Source organism: Larimichthys crocea, chromosome XIII (assembly GCF_000972845.2).
Source record: "Larimichthys crocea isolate SSNF chromosome XIII, L_crocea_2.0, whole genome shotgun sequence".
Lineage (NCBI taxonomy): Eukaryota > Metazoa > Chordata > Actinopteri > Sciaenidae > Larimichthys > Larimichthys crocea.
In genome coordinates this window covers 47,262,617-47,287,327 of record NC_040023.1, presented here as the reverse complement: position 1 = coordinate 47,287,327, position 24,711 = coordinate 47,262,617, and the positions used below count along the sequence as shown (strand labels likewise).

The window sequence follows — 24,711 nt, the reverse complement described above, 5'->3', positions numbered from 1 at the left end:
ATTTGTGGCATCCTGTGAAATAAGATATGGCCTGTATGCAGAGAACAGCATTTATCCTGAACTGAATCTCAGCATTTCATAATTAAGTCATCAATCTGCTTGTCGGGACAGAAAATCGTTGCCACACACCCAGCTGGACCTCAATCACTGATGGTGAGGCAGGTATTTGGCATGGTGCTGCTCTGTTATCACATTCTCAAACTATTTCTGCTTTTGCTGATGATTTGATGCAATCACCACAAAGAAATGACACTTTGGCAACTTTTTTATCCAACAATATTTTAGTGTATCAAAATTAAGTCCATGTTTCCTATAACCCATACTTGATGCCTCAACATATAGCTTCATAATTAAACATCAACATGTTGATATTATGTTACCAATTTCAGTGAAGAGTTAACATTCATCTTTGTAGATACCAATTTGGACCTCTGTGCAGTACTTTTTTTTTGCCTTTGCTGCCATCTAGTGTTTGCTTTCACTAGATGGTTTGACCCTGTGAATTGAGAACTACTAGAACTACTCAAATGTATACCAGACAGAATTACAGAATTATGGTACAGACATCACCAGCAACATTATCAAGTATGGACAGATGCTTCTGAGAGATATATTGACTTTATTATCAAGTATTAAATATTTGTAATAACCCACCACCCGATAAAAATAACCATATAGAAAATAGAATTGTAAAGTGCATCATAGTGCAAATACATACAACTATTTTTATTATGGACTGCTACCAGCTACTAATCCCTCTAACTGCAATCAGTAAAGAACACACTGTAAACAAAGTACAATATTCTAAGTAAAGACATTCTCCACATTCACACTAGCATGTTTGTGTCAGTTTACACCTGAGTTACTTTGGCCTATAAACACATAGACTTTTCTTTGGCATACACAGTTTTTTAATAGTTCAACATATTCACTCAGGTGATGCTAGTCCTTAGTCATCCAGCTGGCAGAGGCATGCCACCCCGCGGTTAACCCAGTGTTTCTGCGGCTTGTCAGAGGAAAGCTCGATGGACATGACGTAATTGGTGGAGTGGCCAGTGGTGGACAAGGTCCCTCTGCGAGCGCTGGTTTTGTAAACAGGACAAACGTAGATGTTTTCATGTTTAAACTTGGACATTTCTCCTGGTTTGAGCTTGATAATGGGCAAGGAGTCAAAGAGGATCTTGGGGAGGGACTCTCCAATGACCATGTTCTCTCTGTCCCAACGGGCCCCCTCCATGAAAAGACCTTTAACATAGGCCCCATCATCTGGCTTCTCATCCATGTGGGTCTCTTCTTTGGTTACCTGTAACACAACTCTGAGCGTGAATATACACCCAATACATCCCTATTATTATAATTATTAATAAATAATTATGATTGAATAAGTGAGAAACATTAGCAATGCATGCCTCAAATTCAAAGCCAATGTAGTCTATGGGGATGGTGTACTTCCTGGCAAAATTCTGAGCCACTCCAGTAAGAAATGATTGGGTGAAGTAGAAACCAGAGAGCCAGAAGACAGTGGGTGGGCCGTTATCTAACCAATCCTGTCAAGAGAGACATCCAAGCAAATTAACAGTATGTATAAAGTGTATATTTAAAAAAATCTAATCTCTAGAAATCAATTGTTGCTTTAATACAATCTTAATGTAACAGAATTTGATCTATTACGCACATTCAATCAATTTCCCTAACTTAAGACAAACAAACTGTACACACTGTATTCTGCAATTGGACTATTTTACCTTCACTAGAAGTCTGTGTGACCCATAACAATCATAATTCTTACTTGTAGAAACTGCAGTCTGGCTAAGAGATCGGTCACGTAGCTTCCCATTGGCTTGAGAGAGGGGTATGACTTGGCTGCCCACATAGCAGGCACCTTGCCCACTAACATGCTGTCATACACGTTCTCAAGCTCAGAGGACATAACAATCTGGCCCTTCAGAGCTTTGCGGATGTTTACCAAGCTGATGCGCACCACATGAGTGAGTCTGTGAAGAAGAGAGACAAGTGTGATTATTAAATGTCCTGCTCAAACTGATCAATGTGTTATTGGTAATAAAGGTTTGCCTTTTTCAACATGATATTCAATTTATATATATTTAATTACATAGCAACACACGCTGTTATTACCTGTTAAAGCGGATGACTTCCTGCCTCAAAACAGTGTTCATAGATTCCTCATACATTACTGGGTATTTATCAATCACCACTTGTATGTCAAAGTCTGCTGGAAGCTTAGACAGGATGTCTTCTGCAAGCTCATCTACTACTTCCTACAACAGAAACAGGCAACAGCACAAAGCATCAATATAAGAAAACAAGTTTTCATATAGTGTTTCTTCAAGGAAATTAGTGATAAGGCAAAAAGTTTCAGACAAGAGTCAAACCTGAGGAGACTTAGCCCCGCCACCCATCTGCCTGGGGAGAGTGAGCAGTACTCCATCCAGGAGCTGATTAGTCTCTTGATTATCCTTTGTGATGTCAGCGTTGCTATGAAGTCCGAACACACAAGGGTCTGCACTAATTGGAAGACTGCGAATGTATTCAACATATGTCTGGAATAAAGAACATAATTTGTGACATGACATGTCATTTGTGTTTACCAGATGGAGATGAAGCAGTGATTTAAAACGTGCACACTTTAATTATAGAGTAATATTACAATCAGTGATTAAAACCATTAATCTAGCCCTCCTGTTGTGTGCAGCCATGCATTTACTATGGCCTCAATGACATAAGAAAACAGCTGCTGACTGATAATGATGGATATGTCTTACGTTGTAGCATTGATTATGAATTGACCAGGTATTAGACAGTACCTGATAGGGGCCGTGAGCTGGGACATAATACAGATCTCCCTCACACAGGTGGTAGCACTCCTGTTCTATCAGCTCCCAACTGTAGAAGATGGACAGAAGCGACAGCAGCAGACGCCTGTCTTTGTCATCTGTCACCCTGCCACCATAGTTGCACTCACCTGAGAGGAGAAGAAAAGAGATCTGAGTTGAGTCATGTTACTATATACTATATCTACTCTGTATATAACAATAAATATACTGCTGCTGTACCGCCAGACTAGAGAGCAGCCTCTCTCTTCAGGCTGCAAAACTCTGCCATAAAAATATTTTTTTCCTGTGGAGCATGAAAGGACTACAACTTGCATTTCATTGTGCAACCCTATGTTTTTCGTATACCCAAAGAGAGAGGAAGGAGTCATTTGTGATCAAGGTCACAGATTAAAAAACAACCACGAAAAATGTGGTAAATAAACAAAAACATCTGCCCTAAGGTTTAGGCTATCTAACAGGACATATCAGGCTGTGATTCAAGGGTGACCTTCCCACTCAGCTTACTGCTGCAACTATGAAATGTTCACCTGTAAGGTATGCAAGGGCCTCCAGTGGAACCTCATCATACTCATCCAGGAACATTTGGATCTGCCTCATACTGATCCTCAGGTCAGACTCATTAAACTCATAGGGAATATTCCAACCTGAGAGAAAACAGACAAACAAAACATAATGACAAAATAATGATGTAATAAACAAAACACATTTCATAACACAAGGGTCAAACAACAGATAAGCACTGCAGTTTATATTTCTCACCCAGAGGTCCAAAGTTCCTTCTTTCCTGTACTAGAGCGTGGAAGAAAGTGAGACCAAATAGGAACTTCTGCCAAATGACCTGTTTCTTGGAGCTATTAAAAAAGGCAGGGTCAGAGATAGGGTGACTCAGGTAGGAACGCAACAGGTTGGCTCTTATTCCTTTAGGAGGCTCATTGGTCATCTTCAACCCATTCTGCAGGATACTGACTGGGAACTTGTCTGATGGATAACTGGTTAACCACAACCTGGGGAGAAAAACATTACTTGCCTTTATCAACTTCTTTATGCAATACCATCTTTTAGTTAAACTCAGTAGTATCTATTACCTAAAGTTAGGGTGTGTGCTCTCTGGGTTGATGGTTTCCTCACAGATCCGCTCCAGAGTGGGCATCCAGCTGGTGGCCAGGTGGCAGTTCTGCAATACCACCCAGGTGCCCTCTTTGATGCCTTTGACAATCATCTGAGCGGCTATGGGTCCTTGTCCTTGTCCAAGTGAAATGGTTTGGGTCTTACTGCCCCCCATTTCTAGGTCATCAGCAAACTTCAGCAGACCTAAAAAAGCATGCAATATGGTATTAAAAACATTAAACATTCAAAAATAAAACCAGGAACCAAGTTTCCTTCTGTTTTACCAGATAGTGTGGAGCTATCGTGTGTTAAAATGTAGAAGTTGTCGATTAATCACCTGCAGTTGGATCAGATCCTGGTGACAACACAAAGATGAGAGGAGAGCAGGAGTTGGAGTCTTTGTAACTCCCTGCTAGGTCAAAGGTAGGCGGTTCAACATAAGCCTGTCCCATGTTATCAACTATGAAATCCTGCACTGCTGGGACCAGTTTATCTGGCCTGAAGCACCTGATTACTAGCATTCTGTCCATCCCCACCAACTCACTCCACTGGTCAGGGAACTGGTCCTTATGGGGCTTTCCTGAATCATAGAGCTTCTTCCATTTAGAGATGTTGTCTTGGACATGTTTAAAGAAACCATCCAGGTTTGGAAGTTTGGACGCCCTGACAATTTCAGACCAGGACTTGTCAGACAGCCAGTCTGGGGCAGGATTGGGGTAAGGGTTATCCAAAGCAATGCCACCTGTTAGGAGGAAGCGCCAGAGTTGGTCATCAACTTGGCCCTTACCCTGCATGATGCCTACAGTGAGCAGCAGGGAGAAAAGCAGCTTATCCTTCTCAAACAGGGAGCGGCACACATTGTTATAGATACTGAGGGTAAAGTGATCAACAATGTTGTTGATCCTTTCAGCCACATCATCACTTTTCAAGCTCTGGGCAATGGAGTATAGATAGAGGTTGATGAACCAGGTCAGGGAGTATTGATACATAGGTTCAATGTTGGCCAGTTCTGAGATACAGAAAAACAAAATGGATGAATGCTCAGCAACAGGACGATAACCCATGCGAGTGTCATCAATCTCTTTCTCTGTGACAGTGGCTATCTTTTGCTTCTCTGAGATCTCCTCAGAGAGGATTTTGGATGATGACAAGATCTTGATGCCAGTCTCATCCTCCAGGATGTTTCCCTCAGAAGAGGAGAGCACTTGTAAGATCTTATCCTCAATTTCCTTCAGCTGCTTGTTGTTGGCAGCACTCTCCAGAATGAGTTGGTTCTTCTTCTCTTCCAGCTCAGGTTTCTCTTTGGCTGCTACAAGCCCTAAGAGTTGGTCCTGTAGGCCTTGTGGTGTGATCATAAAGTTCAGCAGACAGACTTTGACAGCCACCTCTGGGAGGTAATGAGGGTTTCTCAGTCCAGTGGTCATGTAAAATAAAAAGTCTTTAGAATATTCCACAATATTCTCTCCGATTTTCATGTACTCCACACCCTGCTGCTTGAAGGTCTGCTTCAGCAACACAGGTTCAAGTACTGGATCAAGTTCCTCTCCAATGTTCTCCAAAAGAACTGGGGTTCCAAACTGGATGCAGTTCTCTAAAGTTCTTACATAGTTTCCATCAGACATTTTGATGACAGCAAGTTTATTCGCTTTTTCCATGTTCTTGACCCACTTGTTGGCTTGACCTTGAGGGTCAATCATCACCGGCCACCGACGGGAGTTAAACACAATGATACCGTTGTCTGTGGAGAAGGAGTCCACTGGCAGTCCAGCGATCTGCCATGCTCTAATGGACACCTGGTTACCCAGTGTGTTGCTGAGGGTGAAGTCCTCAGAGCAGGGGATTTTTTTCTCCTGGCACAGGACATGCCACTGCTCTTGGCTCTCTATACGGTAGTCTACCGTGAATGCCCCAAGGTAAGATACAGCTCCAGAAGAGAGGAGTATGTCTCCTGTCAGGTTGGTGTATCTGCAGAAGGGAGATCAATAGTAAACGTCAGACACAGCACATCATGATTAATTATGAAGATTAATATATAGTATATATTTTTGTAATACCTAATCCCTAGTTGCCTTGCAGCCTCAGTCCACCTGTCCTTCTCCCCACCCAATCCTCCTATCAGCTTCTCTGCTCTGATCAGCTTCTGAGAACACAATTCAATGTTGTCCTCCAGTTCTTTCTTCTTAGTAATCATGGCGTCCAAGTCATCATTCAGGATCTGTAGTTTGTCTTCAACTTCTTTCAGCTCAGCTCTTTTCACGGTCAACATTTCCATCTGCACAGCCAGCTCATCCTCAGCCAGCTTCAGTCGCTCCTTTTTAGGGGCTACCACTTTGGCTACACGTTCATACACTTCCATTGCTCGTACCCATTTACAGAGGCCCTCGCAAGCTGAGGAGACATTTTTAATAACAGAGGGCTGGAACTCAGGGTTGTCAATAAACTTATCTCTAATTTTCTTCATGTATGGGGCAGGGATGTTGTCCTTGTCGTAGGCTTTGAGGCTTTCCAAAAACTTCAGGTCCCCAAGAAGCTTCTTTGAGGGGCCCCAAAAATCCTCAACCATCTTACCTGCAACATATTTATTTGTTTCAAAATATGAATACTGTTATCAAATTTTATATTGATCTGAATATTTTACGTTTTGTCATTGAGAATGATGCCATATACAAAATGATTCTTTGAAAGCTCTGATCCTACCTGAACCACTAGGATCAGGTTTTCTCTCAGGTTTGATGCCCTTCATGACACAGATGGACTCCATGACTAGTTTGACTAGACCTGGTGGGTTCTGCATAGACTTAACTACTGTAATGTCTGAAGGTTTTAAGGTATCCAAGGCTGACAGGGCAGCCTCCAATGCAGGCATTGCTTCTGCCAAGTCTCCCTCACACTCATCCTGAAAGACAAACAAGTAGACATTAATCAGTGTCTGATGCAAATGGAAATAATCAGAATACCTAGTGTATAATTTTGAACACCTTGGAAACAGCTGACAGATATATTTCAGAAAGAAATATTTGAACAGTAAATTACCAGCATTTTTGCAGTGGTTCCTAAAATACATGAATACCTTAATGGCTTGGGCTGCAGCGGCTGCTTCATTAGCCACCTTCTCATCAGCGGACACCAGCTCTTTCTTAGCATCCACCTCCACTGTTTCTCCCTCTATCTTAACCATCATCTTATCTGTTTCAGCTGAGGTCTGGATGAGCTCTGGTTGCAAGGCTGTCAGCTCCTCTTGCATCACTGACACCTATCAGTTAATATCAAGTTGGATGATGACATTGGTCAGAGAAACAAGTAAGACGGTAAAACAGGTAATATTGCTTGGGTGCATCACCTGAGATGCAGCAAACTCCAGTTTCTGGAGACCGATGATATAGCGGTTCCTGGCAGTATCCACTTCATTCCTCTTGAGATTGAGAAGACTCTTGAAGGTGAGGATGAGTTCAAGATAGGAGGTGGGTGTGACATAGTTGTGTCTCCTCAGTCTAGAGAAGTACCTTTCAGACATGTCTCTGACACTTGTCTGGAAGGTCTTGCACATCTCCACCACCCTGAGATCATAGAAAAAAACAAAACAAGTGGGTATACTAAACAGTTATAGATGCAAATAAAGTCCATGTCACTGTTAAGCAGCTTTAACGCAGCTTTAACGAGTACTAGATTTTTGTATGCTTTTTATGTCCTTACTCCAGTCTGATGTCACTGTCCATTTCCACATCCTCTAGGAACTTGTGGGCCACCATCTCCAGAGCATCATTAGGCCATGCATGGAACCAGTCAATAGTGCAACAGTTGATAAGGGAGGGGAACATCCTAAGACGGTTCCTAAATGCATCACCGATAGGACTCATGGCTGTTGAATACAATATTTTTTTAGTTACCAATACAATAATTCATTAAAAAAAAGAATAAGAACACAAAAGGTGCCTACCTAGCACAATGTGAAGATTGGCCTTCACACGGTCAATGAAGAAGTTGTACAATGAGAGTGGAGTGGCATCAATCTTTTTGCCCTCCATCCGGACGATTCCCTGCACTTTCTCTAGGATGTCAGCACGTTCATCTGCAGCAAAGATGTTAGGCACATCACCAGTGTTAAGCAGCATGTTGATGTCTTCTAACATGGCCTCATCCTTAATTTGGCTGTCATTGAAGAGGAACACCATGCTTTTTCCCTCGATGCCAGCTTTAAGCATTATCTTCTTGAGGTCATCACGCCAGTCTGACATGCTGTAGTTCTTGGTCAACTCAATCTGGAATGGGACGTAATCATTGATGAAGGTGCCCAGCTTAGTGGTGCTCTGACGCCCCGAACCACCAATGCCGACAAGTAGGAGGTGGCCATTGTCTTGTTTCAGCACACGGCAAATGCGGGAAATGTGCTCAATGGCAAATTTGAACATTACAAGGGACATTGGTGCCTTGCTGCAGCTGTTGTACTCATCCAGATAGAACTCCATCACCTCTTGTAAGGCACGCAAGTCTGTGATTTCATCATAGGCCTTAACATCAGAATCAGGCTTGGCGTAGTCACCGAAGAACAAGCTACGGATGCTCTCGTCTACTACCTTGCCATCTGGGCTGAGATGGCTCAGGAGCTAGACAACGATAGGAGAGACTCTGGATTAAACACAGAAGTTACTTAAATCTAGACCACTCTGCACTACACTAGATTTGAACTTTCCCACTTTCCTTTTCCGCACACAGATGCAGAAATAACAGAAACCCTTTGATTTCAACCCAAATCTTTTAAACTGATCTTTACAATAGAACTGAAAAACTGTTTGAACTTTTCTGAAATAACTTTTAAGACAGTGTGTGTGTGCACTACCTTTTCCACACTCTGCTTGAACAGGTTTGAGGTTGTCTCTTTCACAATGCCAAAGAACATCTCCTTGTCTTCGTTGTCAATGAGTCGGTCATAGAAAACGCGGTAGACTTCATGGATCCATAGGCGGATGAGTTTGTCTCCATCCTGAGATAAATGGCCAACATTAATGAGGAAGAGATGTAGCAGTTCAGAGTCATTTCATTTGAACATTTCACTGTTGTTTCCATTCTTACCTGCATGTGTGTATGTGGAGCCAGGAGAACTCCTCGTATCACTCGAGCAAAGTCCCTCAAGTTGAAGATGTAGTGGGACTTAGATGGCGTGGGGAGGAAGCTGTCCATGGTATCCTTATAGACTGCCATGGTGGCCTGGACCATGATCTTGCCTAACCTTGGTCATAAGACAAAATACAGTATGTCTGACAAGGATCATTTATAAAATTCTACCCCTGTATGATACTAGAATAAATATTTGACAAGTTACCTGTAGAAAGAGGCATCAAAGCCCTTGCTGAAGTGCCAGTCAGTTATGGAGCTAAATATCTTGGTCAGTGTTTCATCATCGAAGGAATCAATTGTGATGACATTCAAGTGGCGGGTGAAGCGACCTAGCATTTTCAAACAATTTATCAATAACAGTAAATCTTATCATTGCTGCTTTCTTTAAAGGAATATTAATATTAAATAACTGTTGTCTCAGCAATACCTGTAATGTCATTTTTACCACCACCAGGAGGCCCCATTGCAGACAGGAACAGCATGTCCACTATATTCAATCTGGAGGTGTCCTTCTTGTCATACCAGTGATGATGGTCAATCCACTGCCTCAACAGCTCGATTGGAGGTTGCGCGCCGTAGATTTCTTTAGCTGGCATGTTCAGGTCATCTATGTGCAAGAAATGACCCATCAAACACTTCTTAATATGTGACACCCTCACTCACATTATGATTTTTTTAACACAAAAGTACACAGTTCTGTATGAGTCCATCCTTACCAACATAGACAACACACTTCTTTCCCATAGGAGGTCCAAACACGCCCTTTCTTCTTCGGTCCAGCTTGGCCATGATGATGTCTTGGGTCTGATTAGCTGAGGTTCTGGCTGAGAAGTTGATACAGTTTGGTGTGTACTGCTCTTTAGGCAGCTTTACCAAGAAGCTTTTGTTGATCACAGATTTGCCGGTACCAGTGGGCCCGACAAACAACATGGGTATTTCATGTGCCAGGTAGGTACGCAGGAAAAAAAGCTGGCGTGCAGTCTCCATGGTGGGGATGATAAGGTCTGACACCTAGTAAGGATAAGGAGAGTCTCAGCAAACATGGACATCCACAGTTTAGCAGCAGTAACCTCTGTGACATAAACATACTCACATTGGCGCTAGCTGGAATCTCACTTTCTTTATTTGTGATAGAATCAGTCCATACATTCCACTGTCCTTGTCCATCCTTGTGAAAGTAGTAGTCATAGACAGTGCCTACAAAATAGTAAATAATAAATAAAGACAAAAGTAAATATCATGAATTACTTATGTTTAAAAGGCAGATTTTAATTGGTATAGTAACTATCCATAATTATTGTTGAAATTTTGTGACCTCTCTCAGGGAAGATGTTGTTCTTTTTGAGTTTGACACTCTTAGGTCGAGGGTGTTCATCATTCATGCCCATGATCAGATTGCGGTAGAAGACATCAAACTTCTTACGACTGTCCCCAGTGATGGTCCCACCCAGAGTCCATACAACCGCGAATAGGAACAGACCCTGTAGCCACATGGTTATCTGCTGGCTGGACATCTGTATACCATTGGCTCCAGACGCAGAAATTTCATCTGCGTGTAGACAACAATGTTAACACACATGGATACACACTGATTAAAATAAATGTGTATGAATTATCAGTTAAATGTCATTCTTACTAACCCATGAGACAAGTGTACAGCTTCATTAGACTGTAGGCCAAGTGAATTTGAGATGTTTGAATCACAAAGCGACACTCTGTATCTATAAAGTTCAGACAGGGCTGAACTAGCCAATCAAACAGGTCTAATATCTGTGGGGCATCAAAGAAGCAGACATTAGACACAAAATATGACATCTTAAAGGAATCAAAAGTAACAGAAAACTTAAAAGACCATCAATGAGCCAAAAGACATGCGTGTTTGTGATCTCACCAGTTCTCTATGTTCAGTGTCCAGGCTTTCAGGCAATGTGTTCATGTATGAATCCCTGAGAGGAGACCAGCCCAGCTGATGAGGTTCCATGTAGATCATACCACACCTTCAGACAAATGGTTACATTCAATAAAGTAACTTTCTCTGAAACTCTCAAAATGTGTCCTTTCTTTATATACATGGTATATATGGTGTTGCTTACCTACTGACTGTAGCCGGAGAGGCTTGCTCCAGGTCAGCAGGTTCGAAGATCAAACTCATCTTGGAACTCATCTGGATGATCTCACCACTCATTAGACAAAGCTAGCAAAGTATAAAGTGAATGAGGTGAAGGCTTAATATTTAAACAAAACTATGAATGTCCATCTCAAAATGTCATTAAATCTAGCCAGAACAAAATGTCCCATACCTTCTTGTTGTCATCAAGCACAGTATTCATGTTCTCAATCCAGACAGCATCAATGGGCCCATCAAAGATGATCCACTGCCGATTTTCAGAGGTAGAGATAGCCTGATCCCTGAAGGAGGTGGCCAGTACACCATCAGACCATTCATGGCTGACTGGATCGAAGCAACCATACAGCTGGCCCATGGTGATGGCCTTGGGGTTGATGATGCAGTAATTCACTGCAAATTCCTCCATCAGCTTGGCTGAAAAAAAGAAATCACACATTTTCCAATAGCTTGTCCAGGGCCACGGTGGCAACTAGAAGATGACTGTTAAATCAAGTACAGACCTTTATAAAGGTCTCCAAGGGCACCAGCAAGAACTTTATATGCAGAAGTCTTTCCTCCTAGAGGATCTCCTACTATCATGAAACCATGGCGAACCAACATCATCTCATACACCTAAACACATCACAAATCCAATTTTGAGTACTTTTATGCAGTCAAAGTATACTCTAAAAAATAACCAAACAACGGTTATCTTAAGTCTTAAGTAAAACTGCTTGGTACCTGGATAATTTTGCCAATGAACCATGGGACAGGCTGGAGTTTGAGTTTAGCAATGTTTTCATTAAGAGCCTTGAGGAGGAGCTCATAGTCTGGTTTTGGAAGCACCACTCCAGGGAATAAATCTGATATGATACCCTGTGTGCAGCAGCAGGAGAAATGAATGGAATAATTAGTAAACTAACTGATTTATACTTGGAAATGCAATTTGAGTTGATGAAAAATGTGTCACCTCAAACAGTGGCACATCCTGTGCTAGAAATTTGGCCATGTTGACGTCCATCAGTGCCCTAAGTAACAGCACGCTCTCGTTCTCCTCTGGGTACTTCAGCTTCAGATTCCCTGCTGCAGTCAGTACAGACTTCACAGCACGCATACCATAGTCATAGTGGTGTTGGGAAGACAGCTGTTCGGAGCACAAACGGTAGGTGGCCACAATTTTCTGGGCCAGACTGTCAGTGAAAATGGAGATGTATGAGGTTTAGTGAACCAACTGAAAAAAAATATGCTCAAAATATTTTGTGGAGGACACTATTCACACATACCTGCGAGATTCAATGAAGCCCATGGAGTATAATGAGATTTCTCCAATGAGACAATAGTCTGGTACCATCATTGCCACTGTACGGAAAAGAGCCTACAAGAAAAGATTGACGGGTATACATCTAGTTCCAGCATCTTATTCTCTCGCTTTTTCTCACACTTTTTCTATTTCTTCTTTTTTATCAGATTCTGCTTTGTGAGTGATGTTTCAGACTATACTACAGCGCTAAGAGGGATTTACCTTTAGGTTGTCGGGAAGCTCGGCCCTGCCAGCGTAACCAGGGTTCATGGTGATGAACACATTGCATGTCGGGTTGAGTGACAGCTCTGTCCCCTCAAACAAAAAAGTCTTCAGATTCTTGGCAACGGCCTGTTGTATGCAGAGGATCTGCTGAGCTACCACAGAGAGCACCTCCACCTGTGACAAATTAATATGCAAGATATTAAATGATGGATATTCTGACATGTAAAAAGAAGCTTGTACTTAGAGCCAGTGCAATGAAGACAAGACTTGAGGTATATACTGCTGTTACTTACAGATTTGTATTTGAGTTTGAGTTGCAATCTATCATTTACTTGGAGTGGATTAAAATAATCGGATCAAGTTGGTACAACAGCAAGAAATGTTGCTCTAAATCTATATTTGTTCATCTTAAGGTACTATACTGTTAAAGTAGATAGGGTATTAGGGTCATTAATAGATTTGACCAGTATAACATAATAGTTGTTCTCACCTCAATACGATTGAACTCATCAAAGCAGGCCCAAGCTCCAGACTGAGCTAGTCCTTTGAAGAACTTACTCATGGCCTTGTAGTCCAGACCATCAGAGCAGTTGAACACCACACACTATAAACAGATAAAAGTTTTAATGTCTGCCTTATGAAGACATGCAGATCTTTGCAGATTTTTATTTTTTTTACTGCAAACTGTTTTGGTGTACCTGTTTAGCCAAAGCTTTTGCCAGATCTTTTGTGGTCTCAGTCTTGCCAGTTCCAGCAGGACCCTCAGGAGCTCCCCCCAAATTCAACTTCAAAGCTCCCATTAGAGTTCTGGTGTGGCAAAAAGTCATTTGACCGAATAATACAATGGAAGAACTTCACATCTTAGACGTTTGAGTTACGGCATTTTAGAATGTGCCTACAGTATTTACAAAGGCATTGAATTTTGAAGCTCTCCAGTCTTGGGTAAGAAATCAAACAAACTGTAAGTTACCTGTAGCAGCGGTCAGTAAGTGGAGTAATTACAAGACGGGGGGAATTTCCCAGATATTCATAGCCATATTTCAAGCAGGTGGTGATCATGCGCAGCATCACTTCGTCATCCTCCCAGAAGTAACGCAGCTGAGAAATCCACGCAAAGTCATTTAGTGAGGAGATGCGGTCCTCTGCCAGTTTTGCCACAACATCTCGAGCTAAGACAGGAAAAAAAGCATGTGATTGTTCTGCAAGCTAGATTTAATCAAGAGAGTGTATTATATGCCTTTAAAATAATGGTTAAATTACCATGAACATCAATAACAGTAAGAGCACCCAGGGTCATTCTTGCTCCTCCTGGTAGCTTTCCACGCACAAGCTCCACAATGTCAGTAATCTGAGCGTTGCACTTCTCCACATATGCCTTTGGATGGGAAAAAAAAAATCAGTACACAGGTTAGATTACAGTGTATTAATCAGGTCATTTGTGGGCTTCGAAGTTGTCTTTCTGTGTTAGCAGTGGATGTACTGGTGGATTTAAAGACTGACACTCAGAGAGTTGGTCTGGATGGCTTCAGACACTTCAGTAGTCCAAAAGATGGAGGAGGCACAAATGACAACTTGGCCAGGCCACTGCAACACCCACTTCTTCCTGGGCACCTACAGTAAAAGAGGAGGAGATTAGGTTTTTAAACTGCTTATACCCGTGTGAAATCATTCATCTGAACTAAAATAAATGGTAATTACTGTATGTGCAACTCATGTTAACTTTCTTTCATCACCTTTTATCACAGTTCATCACAGAGGCAAAAATAAAGTTATATCTCCAAATACCTCAGTATACTGAATCACTCCTTGATGGATGACATGTCGAACACTCTTGAGCATTAGTTTCTCCACCTGCAACAGCCACTTCTCTACCATACCCTAAAAAACAGATATGACACACACGTATATCCATTTAAGGGAAAACTTTATGAAAGATCTACTAAAAAAATGCATAACAACATTGGCTATACCTTGGCTTGGGCTGGATAAATCTTTTCTGTGAAAGGCACAGTCTCTTTCTCAGAGCTGATCATGCCAGTGATTGCCATGTCATCTGTGAACTCGAGTTTGGCGATGCCCTCAAAGCATTTCTTTAGGTGGGGCTGCACACAGAGCGGGTCTTTGGTCTGTGACAGGATCTCCAGAAGCTCATCGTTGGACAGGAAGAAGAACCTGGGAATATAATGAAGACGAGGAGAAGAGAGCAAACAAAACAACCATTTGACAAGAAAGGAATGTTAATCTACGTGCCCACTGTGTCATTTGTATGTTTTATAATTATAATGTATTGTTAGGGATACTCCTTTGGTCCAAACCTTGGGAAATAGAGCCTCTTCTTTTCCAGGTAGGTATTGAGGCCTTTTTGGATGTCATCTAGAAACACATTCGACTCCTGCAGTCGTTCCAGCATGTTGGGCTGGTTTGTAGCAACCAGCACACGTGTATCCTTAACCTGTACCAGTGACATTACACAGAAGCCAAAGCCAAGCAAAGTACATGAGACTCAATTTTTTCACAAACTAACACAAGAGGTTAGAAGTCAAGAGGATCTTCACCGATTCAGCGACGATGTCCTTCCAGTAGCTGTCAACAATGGCAAACTTGCGCCCCTCCTCGGGCATCTGGGCAATGATGTCTGCAGAGCTGAAGATGGGCTCAAGGTAGAGCCAAGTAGCTTGACACGTCAGCATTGAGTCTAAGATGTCCTGCATACTAAGCAACTTGTCTTCCCATTGCTAGGTAGGAAAAATAATGGTGAAAATATCACAGTTATAGCAGCAACAAACTACTGTTGTATCTCATATTTGTAGATTTTTTTAAAGCCAATATCATATTCAAGAAACAAATGATACAATTCTGATGGTGTAAACTATATCGCATAAAGCTAGTTTATAAAAATAGATGTGGATTCAGAGGATTGCTGTGCAGTGCATGAGTCTGCCTTCCATAAACAGGTTGTTTCAAGCCTTTTTATGGTAATTTTATGGCTCCAAACAAAGCCACCTTCACCGGTGTATGGATTGGTACTGCTGAGGTTGTTCTGCTAACATTTCCACCTGTTCAAATCACCTCTTACTGCAAAGAGTTACTTTTGTGGCTTTACTTAGCAGAGATGCTCTTACACAAAAATCAAACAAACTTATTTTATGTATGCTGAATTTAGGCTCTTTGACATTTAAATGCATTTCTAGCTAAAATTAATCAGCTTGTAGGATGTTTGCAATGAACTGTATATATCCTACATCAGCAAGGGCGATATGTGCAATTTATCTCTAATTAGATTAAAAGTTTATTATTTTTGAAAAATTGATATAGTACAGTATGATGAATCAGCACCATGGTATATATTTTTAAGGAAATCAATAAAAGAGACATCATAGTTATTTTCTTTAAGCAATGGCTACATCTACTACATATGCAAAGGTTTAATCCCTTTTCATCACATTTAAGACTGGTATATATTGCCATGTCTTACCTTACATTCAGTTTCTATTGGCTTAACGAAAGGCGACCCTCGTATGGTCTGCGTCTTAATAATGTGGTCGTCAAGAAGCAATTGAATGTCATCCACTGCTGACACAATATTGGTATCCTGTGATAGAACATTAAGAATGTTTCATACAAGTTGATGGCAATGTTCTGTATGCAACAGGAAGAAGTTACAATGACAATACCTGGGCTTTTTAGCTCATGGTAATTCTACTGTGAAAGTATATCATTGTGTATGTGTTTATCATACTGTATCTCTGTATGCAGTGAAAGAGAAGCAGAGATTGGTCCATTCATTTTTCATCTTTTCCATGGATTTCTCCAAAGAGTGCTCCTTACTGGCTGAAGCTCCAATCTCCTCTAGCCTTTGGCAGAGGTAAGAAACAAAAAGATCTATCACCTTATGACCACAGTGAATATTTCCATAATTAGGTTTACTTTTCATATAAACACAGTACATTCATTTGGCTCTTTACATTTATTCCAACACGGTGTAATGTCTTACTTGTCAGAGTACTGTGACAACCCGAGCTCCACCATATTTAGTAGTGAACTGTTCACATCCGGTTTGACATCAAAGCCCACAATAGTGCTAATCTGAAGAAACATAAATTATTCACATCAGCTGCATGGATCACATAAGACACAGGACACTCCTGACACTTGATGTCTATGTGTCTGTCAGCTGATCTCATGAAGCAAAATAAAAAAGTAAAATGAATTCAGCTCACTTTCTCCCAGTGGCGGTCTTTCATGCCGGGGTTACAGATGGTCGTCAGAATTGGTAGGTGCTGCTTGAATTGGTCTATCTTGCTCTTAAAGCTTTTGGCCACACGACAAGGTCCAGGAAGATTAGACAAAGACTTTGTCAGTTTATGCATGGTCCTCCACATGATGTCCAGCTCTTCAGAGATTTTCTCAGCATCCAGTTGAAGGAAAGGACCTAGGGGGTGAATTCTAAAGTAAGTAGTACATCAATGTAAAAACAACTGAACATCCTGCTTGCACTCTTTGTACCATTAGCTGTTAATTGTGCTATTTAGAGCTTTTAAAATGCTGCCATGCAGTAGCTGTGAGAAAATAAATGTGTAACCTACCATTCATCCACACTTCTGACATGCTTTGAAAGTTGAATGCTGTGGTCCAAAGCTGTTCATATGGCTGTTTGTCAGCTATCAGAGTTTGGAGTATTGGGAACTCACTTTGGCCCTTCTCCAGCAAAGTCTCCTCTTTGTTGATATCCTGTAGAAATGACAGCAGTGTGAACATTTCCATGACTTTCAGGATGAAGTAAGATCCATGTTTTTCTTGAGTATCAAAGCTTTTAAATCCGTGACTTTTACCTCTAGCTCAATAAGAGCAGTCTCCAGATTGGCAGTGATTTGAGTGAGAGTTTCCACATTCTTCTTTAGCTCATCCATGTTCATAACTTCCTTCTTCTTAAAGGTCTTTATTTTCTTGTCCAAATCCTCCAGCCTCTGGTCAAATTCTACTAACCTGAGATAATCAAATGGAGATATAGCAGTTGGAGATATTATAGTTAGTTTAGTGTGTCAGAGAACAATAAATGTGGCCAAATTTGCTGTTACGGTTTGGGAAAAGGGTGGATTTCTTAAAACTGGTGTTTGTATATGTAGTTTTCCGCATAGTATTTGAGTGATATGAGAAAAATAAATAGAAAATAATAGAAACCAAAAATATCCTCATGTAAGAGACTGGGTGGTGCCTGGAAGCTGAGGAGGGACAAAAACACCACATTCAGCTGTGGTGGTCGCCCCTTGGAAAAGAGTGTGAAATGTGTTCATTCAGTAACCTTTTGTGGAGAAAGTCCTCTGCCTGGTCTTTGGTGGTCGCTAGTCGAGCCTTGTTCTCTTCAAGCTCAGTCAGGACCTGATTGGGCCACTGGAAAACACGGGAGTTCAGCATCATGTCATCAGCTAGAGGATGAAAGATGAAACAGACAATATGTAATCTATGGTGGCATATTTTACCGTACATGTCAACTGTAATTGCAAATACCACAAGAGGTTTCACGTACAGGATAGAGTGGCGTAGTCTAGAAGGAAGTTAAGGCGGTATGCTGCCTCATCAATCTCATCAATCAGCTTGTGAATGGTCACATCACTGGTCTTTTTGATGAACTGGTTGAGAGACACCAACTCCTCCGTGGTTTCTGGGGTGCCTCTGATGGTCTCTGCAATCTCCTCATACTTTTGACAGATCCTGTGAAAAAAGAACAATTGCTTGTCATTGATATTCTCTTTTCTTCAAACACTTAATTCTGTTCAAGACACAAAAGTATAGGGACACAGAGGGTTTCTTCTCACCCCTTGTTAAGCTCTCGGTTCTCCTCCACCTCAAACGTGATGATCTTGTCTTTCAGTGTCTCGGCACGGTCGCACAGGTCATCATTCAGATTGCCAGCGTACAGACAAAACATGGACAAGGGCACTGTGATGTGCAGTGAGGCAATCTCTTTCTGCACGTTATTAATGCTCTCAATTTTCTGAAAATTGAGAGAAAGACAGAGGACAAAGCAAGTAGACAGCCAATGACAGTGGAAAACAGAGAATGTTCAGTGTAGGTTTTTAGTCAAAAATATTAAAATACCTTTGTGAATCCTTCTAATGAGTGCTTCTCTTTGAGAAAAGCTGAAATCTCCTGTTTTGCTGCATGGTCCAGTAGGTTGCTATATTTTTGATATACATTTAAATACCTGAAGAATGAGATGCATTATTAGCAGTTTCTTTAAACTTGCTGGTACATCAGAATAATTAAAGACATAAGTTCAGTTAATGTATTATTACTTCTCAGGTCCCACAATGTTTTTGTTGAAAACCTCCTTGGCACTGTTGATTAGGTTTGTAACCAGCGACTCATCAGAACTGACAGTACGAAGGTACAAGTTTTTGACATCAGGATAGAGGATGCATTCCACCTGCTCAAAGCATTTCAGTCACAGGTTATATTCACGTTTGTTGTGTATTGTGTAATATACAATAGATGGCAATAATTTTATTAAAGCTTGTGGCACTAAGGGAATACTGTACCCTAGGAAGTTCCTCAGCACTCCTGATGATTTCCATGAAGACTCTGTGGATGAGTTCCCAACATTCCTGAAAGCTCGGAATGAACTCAATGTGAGGCTCATTCACCTGTAGCTTAATCACCAGAATCTGAGGCTTAACATACTTCATCTCATCAAACACCTCGCCAAAGCTATTCCCTTTCTGAAGAACACGGACCACAGGAAAAAGAAATCAGAAATCTGAATAGTATAAGAACATGATAAGTAGAAATGCTAAAAATTGTGTCCAAACCTCATGAATAGTGAAGAAATATAATAGGTCCTGGAAAGATTCAATGACCAAGCTTCTGAGCTGCAGTGACATGAGGACAGCCACACAGTTGTAGAACTCCTGGAGAAGTACTTGAGCATCCTCATCACTCCTCATTATGGGGGAAACCCACAGATCCTCGAAGGTTTCAAAGAGAGATGCACAGTGAGGCAGCCACCTGAAAGAAGACGGTTGTGACGGGAAGTTCATTACTAGCTATAATTTGTGCGTCTATAATAGCAAAGATAAGAATAGGAACAGCTAAAGAATGACAGGAAAGGATGGACGGGGGGGGTTGACACGCATTAAAAGACAATCAAACAATCAAACCCAGGACGCTGCAGCAAGGACTTTGTACATAATATACCACTCGTATACATATATGTAATATACCACTACATATACGTATGCTGCTCATTTTGTTTGTTTGTTTTCTCCTCATTTGTCACTTTAAATTAATAAAAGAGTTTCTGAATCATGGTTGTTGTTAATGTGCAGTGATCAGCGTCTTTTTACAGCAGCAAACAACATCAACATCAACAAACATTGTGCTGAAGAATAGAATAAAGGTAATCTGCTCCTTTTTTTCTTTTTACTCTTCCAAGAGCATGAATGGTAACAGAATACTTAAAACTGACCATGCTAGTTACTGCAGTTATTGTATTCTTTATTTCCTCCCAGTTTGTAATGACACAACCCCACAGAGAGAGAGACATAATGTCCTCTGGATTGAGTATAGTTGTCATGGGAAGCTGAGACACTGCAGAATAATGGTATCCAGGTGAGTGCAAATTAGGAACATGAAAAAAACAAACAGCAGCTGGATTCTACAATTCACAATGGCTCATGTTTCAGTCATGCAGCCAGACATCCTACAGGGCTGCTACATGGCTTAACAGGCTATATAACAAGCAAGCAACAAAGGATGCAATGGAATCCTGAAGTGAGGCAGTGTGTAAAGCAATCCCCTGAAATGAAGCTTGACAGGGGTCTGACAAAGTGGACAAGGTTGAAACATGAGACTGCCCCTACAACAGCACTAGCTCTCTTGGTTGTGTACATACTATAGACTTTAATGAGAAGACACACTACGACAATTAGGTCCGGACATCACCTTATGTTCTCATTGACAGATTGGTTGTTTTGAGATGGTGTGGAAAAATTGGCAATACTGACTTTTGGACCAGCTCATCTCTTGTGGTTTGGCACTGTCTCTGGACAAACTTTTCAAACTCAGATGGCAGGAGGGGGAGGCTGGTGGAGAAAAGATCCTCCAATCGAACAAATCTCAAGGATGAGAAGCTGAAACAAAATTATTTTACTTTTTATTTCATTTATTTGTTTGCACAATAAAACATTTTTATCATTAAACATATAATCTTGTGCAGGAAAGGCATAAGAAGCTAAAGGCATAAACACACCTCTCCTAAAAACTCAAGAAAATATAAACAGGATTTTATTGAATAAAAAAAATAAAGTAAAGAAAGACTACTACAAAGTAAAAAAAAGCAAAAGAAAACCAAACATATTACTCCAGTTGTCCAACACGGCAAATGGGAAATTACCAATGTTTGTTTAAGATAGTTTAAGATATAAAGATGATGAATGATATAAAGGAAGACAGAGATACTTGGAATGTTTCAAATTAGTTTTGAAATTAAATTCAAAGTATTAGGCAGAAGTAAATGCTGAAATAAAATATTATAAATAAATAAATAACGTAATGTAATCCTCACAGTAGAGTACAGTTCTGTGTTACCTGTCTAGCCAGACATCCTGCAGCAGGAGCATAATGGGGCTGACATTAAACAGATGTTGGCTCAGCCGCGTGTGGGCTTCCTTGTAACTATTTTCCCAGGGCACTGGTGCACGGATCACCCTCCTGGGAAAGGGCTTGGGGATGCTGGATATGGACAATCGCTGGCGCTCAGATGGGTCCATCAAAATGTAGTCCACTGAGATGGAAGACAAAATGAATGCAATAGATGTCATTTTCAAGGCAACAGAGGTGAACAGCTACTTTTTTGAGCCAATATGATCATATATATGTAAAAGAATAATATTATTTTGTGTTTAATGTTGTTTATATATCTGCTAGCACATCAAATAAGCACAGTAGACATATAGAGTGCAGCAGATGTAAACAAAAGTGACACTGGCATATGTTTAGGATATCTAAATAAAGCAATACTGTCATTAAAGAATCACAGACACTTCATTGTTTTATACCTATGCTCTTCTTGAGGCTGAAGTCATAATCTCTTTTGACCTCCGCCTCTAGGTTTGCTCTCATAATCTGGAGGTGTTTATCACTATCCTCGGTATTAGGAGGCAGCAGGCTCATGATGTTCATCATCTGCTGGTGAGGCTGGGGGGCCAGCACAGAGGTGGGGACACCAGTGTTGATGTAGTGCACATACCTCTGTGTGAGTAAAGTTAAGATCAACAATGTGTCAGAAAAAGGCAACCAATGATTCAAATCAGCAAGTGACACCTCCCTTATGGAATCCGTTGATACTTGCCTCCAGATCTCTCTCATTAGGTTCTCTCTGCACGGCCCTCATCTTCTCCTCTTCGCTGTACATGATGTCCAGCTGCTCTTCTGGGCTCAAAGGCCGGCTGCTGGGAAAGCGAAAGCTTCTTGGTGTAGTCCTTGGCCGAGGTGAGAGTAAAGTATGAGGAGATCTATCCCTGTGAAAGCACGAACAAATCACATCAAGTGCTTTAAGAAAAAGAACATTCTAAATGTTAGGCTGTTGTTGAAATAGGACACTTTAAGGGCGTAATTACCTTTTCCTTGGTGTAATTGCTTGTTGCCTTCCAGGTGGAATATATGCTGAAAGCCTCATTAAGATCAAAAATCTATTCTGAGAGGTTTCCAAAGCAGTCTTAAGTGCACACGAAGAAAAGAACATTGCAACCCTGGTCCATGTGACTAAGGCAAGCCCGTGTGAAACTACACAGGCTTGCCTTGGTCACGTGGATCAGGGTTTGATATGAACTTGAAAAGATACAAGGCCCTGCCGGTTTTGCCGAGGCTTGGCGGAGAGTGTGTCGTCTGTTCTTAAGTTTACTAATTTTAAGGCTCTGGGCTCGAGGGCTGTAGTTGCTTCCAATACACTCACTGGGGGTGCGGTGGAGATGTTGCTCTTTAAAAGGAACTGCTAGAGTCCAAGAACTGGTCTGGAGGATGGGTGGGTAATGACTGTGCCTCATAACTATCTGAGATAAAACAAACAAACAACCGTCTAATGTTAAAAGGGTGCATGGTAGCACAAAGGTTAGTAAGTATTACAAATATGTAGTATTAGTTCATGTCATACAGTCACTGATATTCTTACTTGATATAGTTCTGAGGGTTGTGCATCACACGTCTTGGGCAAAGGTGGGGGAACAGAATATCCTCTGCTTTGACTCATATTGTAGATGGAGTCATCCTCCATCTGTAGTTAAGACAAGGGTCGTAACACAAAGGATCGCTGACAAGTTACATACATGACATACTAAGCTGTACAAGATGCAGTTAAATATCCAATTAAGAAACACTGTATCTACTTACTGAACTATTGTTCAGCCAAATGTAAATACAAATGTCTTGTTAATGTCAAGTGCAAACTTTAACCTAGCTCCACATCAAAGTGTCCATTAGAAGTATTCAGCTAGCACAAATGAGGCTTAACATTACCTCCTTTAACCGCTCCATCTCGTTCAGCTTCTCTGCCAATGAAAGGCAGACAAAAACACAAATAAATCTGAATGTATGAATGAAAAATATACAGACGTGTCTGTTTTTAGGAGTATAACCTGTCAGTTAAAGAGTAAACAAACACGGCGGTTAATATCAGTTACCTTCTGTAACGTTATGCCGGCAGGATTTCAACCATTGTTTAAATGTTTCGTGTAAAAGTGTCCGTCAGTCGAAAAGAAAAAAAAGCAGTAAGTATTAATCTGTCACTCTTCTAATCGTACACATGCCAGAGCTGCTTGACGCCGCTGACAGCTTAGTTTTTTCAAAGACATCACGTTGCTGTAAACTGAAACACTGTTGATCTCATCCGGGAACGTCTCCATGGTAACGCCAACTACCTTGTTACTACCGGGAAAAGCTCAGCTATGTGGTGGGCGGGGCCTGATACAGGTCAGGTCATTTTCTGTACTGTAACATGGTCACAAAAACAAAAACACTAGCATTAATATAGCGTGACACAGCTGTATTTGTTCAAATTAAAGCTATCACGTTATAAGAGAGCAGCACGGCTCTGGGTTGGGTTTGTGGGTTTGTCCTCATACCTGGAAAGCGTCACCATCCTGCAGGTGTATTCTGCCCTCTGCTGGCAGCCAATCAGACTCTCCCTCAGAGTAAGGGCCTGTAGCCCCTTATTTCCATTTCCATGGGGAACTTAATGACCCTGTTATCTAATTATGCACTCCTTCTTTGTTAACTTTCTTTGTAAGTTTGAGTTTTCAAACATGAAAAAGATGTTTCTGGAAAACTTCTCTTGGGGTTTTGTTAAAGGTCAGGACGAGGGCCAACGTAGCCATAGTTAAGTCAAGTTTATTTTTGATTCAGAACGCCATACTTATTTTAGTCAGTTGTTAGTTGATCAGATTGAGTTATTCAACTAAATAGAGTGCTAGAGGGCTAGAGGGCCTTTATTTAGGCTTAAGATAAGTTCCTACACTGGTGAAATTAACTTGTCACAGTAGCTCATATACAGGAGGTCGATAAGAAATGACTCATTAATAATAAATATATAGAAAAAGTCATGCTGGTGTTGAAGAGTGTTCCTCTATGGAGTCCAGGACAGAGCTGGCCCTCTTCGGCAGTTTCTTGAGTCTTTCTCTGTGCTTCTCACTCACCAGCAGATAAATGCAGATACCACCACAGTTTTTTTTTTAAATTTATTATCAGAGTCCTGCACACTCCAAAGGACTTCAGTGTCCTCGGGCAAGTGGAGTCGACTTTGATCTGTTTTGTCATACCAGTCCAGTTTGCTGCTGAGGTGAACACCCAGGTATTGACCACAGTAACAAAGATACCAGTTCACTTTTCCAGCGTGGGATCAATAAAGTCTTTTTCTTATCCTATCTAATATTGTTTGTACTATAGGAGAGAAGAAAGCAAGAACAAGAACTGTGAATAGGTGTAAGGTGGTTCTGTCATAATTTCCTCAA

The 24,711-nt window shown here is 41.1% G+C and overlaps 1 protein-coding gene across 4 annotated transcripts; it reads right to left on the bottom strand.

The window, feature by feature from the left end:
* Positions 1-616: 616 nt before the first annotated feature.
* On the bottom strand, positions 617-23,624 carry dnah3 (dynein axonemal heavy chain 3). 4 transcript variants are annotated; one of them, XM_027287361.1, is made up of 63 exons: positions 23,386-23,624; positions 23,222-23,257; positions 22,878-22,979; positions 22,551-22,758; positions 22,327-22,372; positions 22,059-22,227; positions 21,766-21,958; positions 21,296-21,491; positions 20,713-20,838; positions 19,519-19,714; positions 19,249-19,428; positions 19,006-19,136; positions 18,809-18,914; positions 18,526-18,704; positions 18,237-18,421; positions 18,012-18,135; positions 17,542-17,695; positions 17,296-17,440; positions 16,930-17,141; positions 16,704-16,795; positions 16,449-16,563; positions 16,185-16,301; positions 15,265-15,444; positions 15,025-15,161; positions 14,680-14,881; positions 14,495-14,587; positions 14,210-14,320; positions 13,970-14,084; positions 13,680-13,878; positions 13,408-13,516; positions 13,200-13,313; positions 12,707-12,883; positions 12,468-12,559; positions 12,155-12,374; positions 11,926-12,060; positions 11,706-11,817; positions 11,378-11,619; positions 11,171-11,271; positions 10,969-11,074; positions 10,718-10,847; positions 10,393-10,626; positions 10,171-10,274; positions 9,794-10,088; positions 9,505-9,684; positions 9,283-9,406; positions 9,033-9,189; positions 8,800-8,943; positions 7,900-8,566; positions 7,656-7,821; positions 7,303-7,519; positions 7,033-7,215; positions 6,660-6,858; positions 6,017-6,530; positions 4,300-5,927; positions 3,941-4,166; positions 3,615-3,859; positions 3,383-3,499; positions 2,826-2,983; positions 2,394-2,561; positions 2,137-2,279; positions 1,790-1,994; positions 1,410-1,547; positions 617-1,303 (listed from the first exon to the last, which is right to left on the bottom strand). In XM_027287361.1, exons 2-63 carry the CDS (start codon positions 23,237-23,239, stop codon positions 950-952), a joined length of 12,135 nt encoding a protein of 4,044 aa, XP_027143162.1. In that variant the 5' UTR covers positions 23,240-23,257; positions 23,386-23,624; the 3' UTR covers positions 617-949. The 4 variants fall into 4 exon arrangements, with proteins under 4 accessions (XP_027143162.1, XP_027143164.1, XP_010748201.2 ...); XM_027287363.1 differs by having other exon boundaries at positions 22,878-22,983; positions 23,226-23,257; XM_010749899.3 differs by having other exon boundaries at positions 23,222-23,253.
* Positions 23,625-24,711: the final 1,087 nt, after the last annotated feature.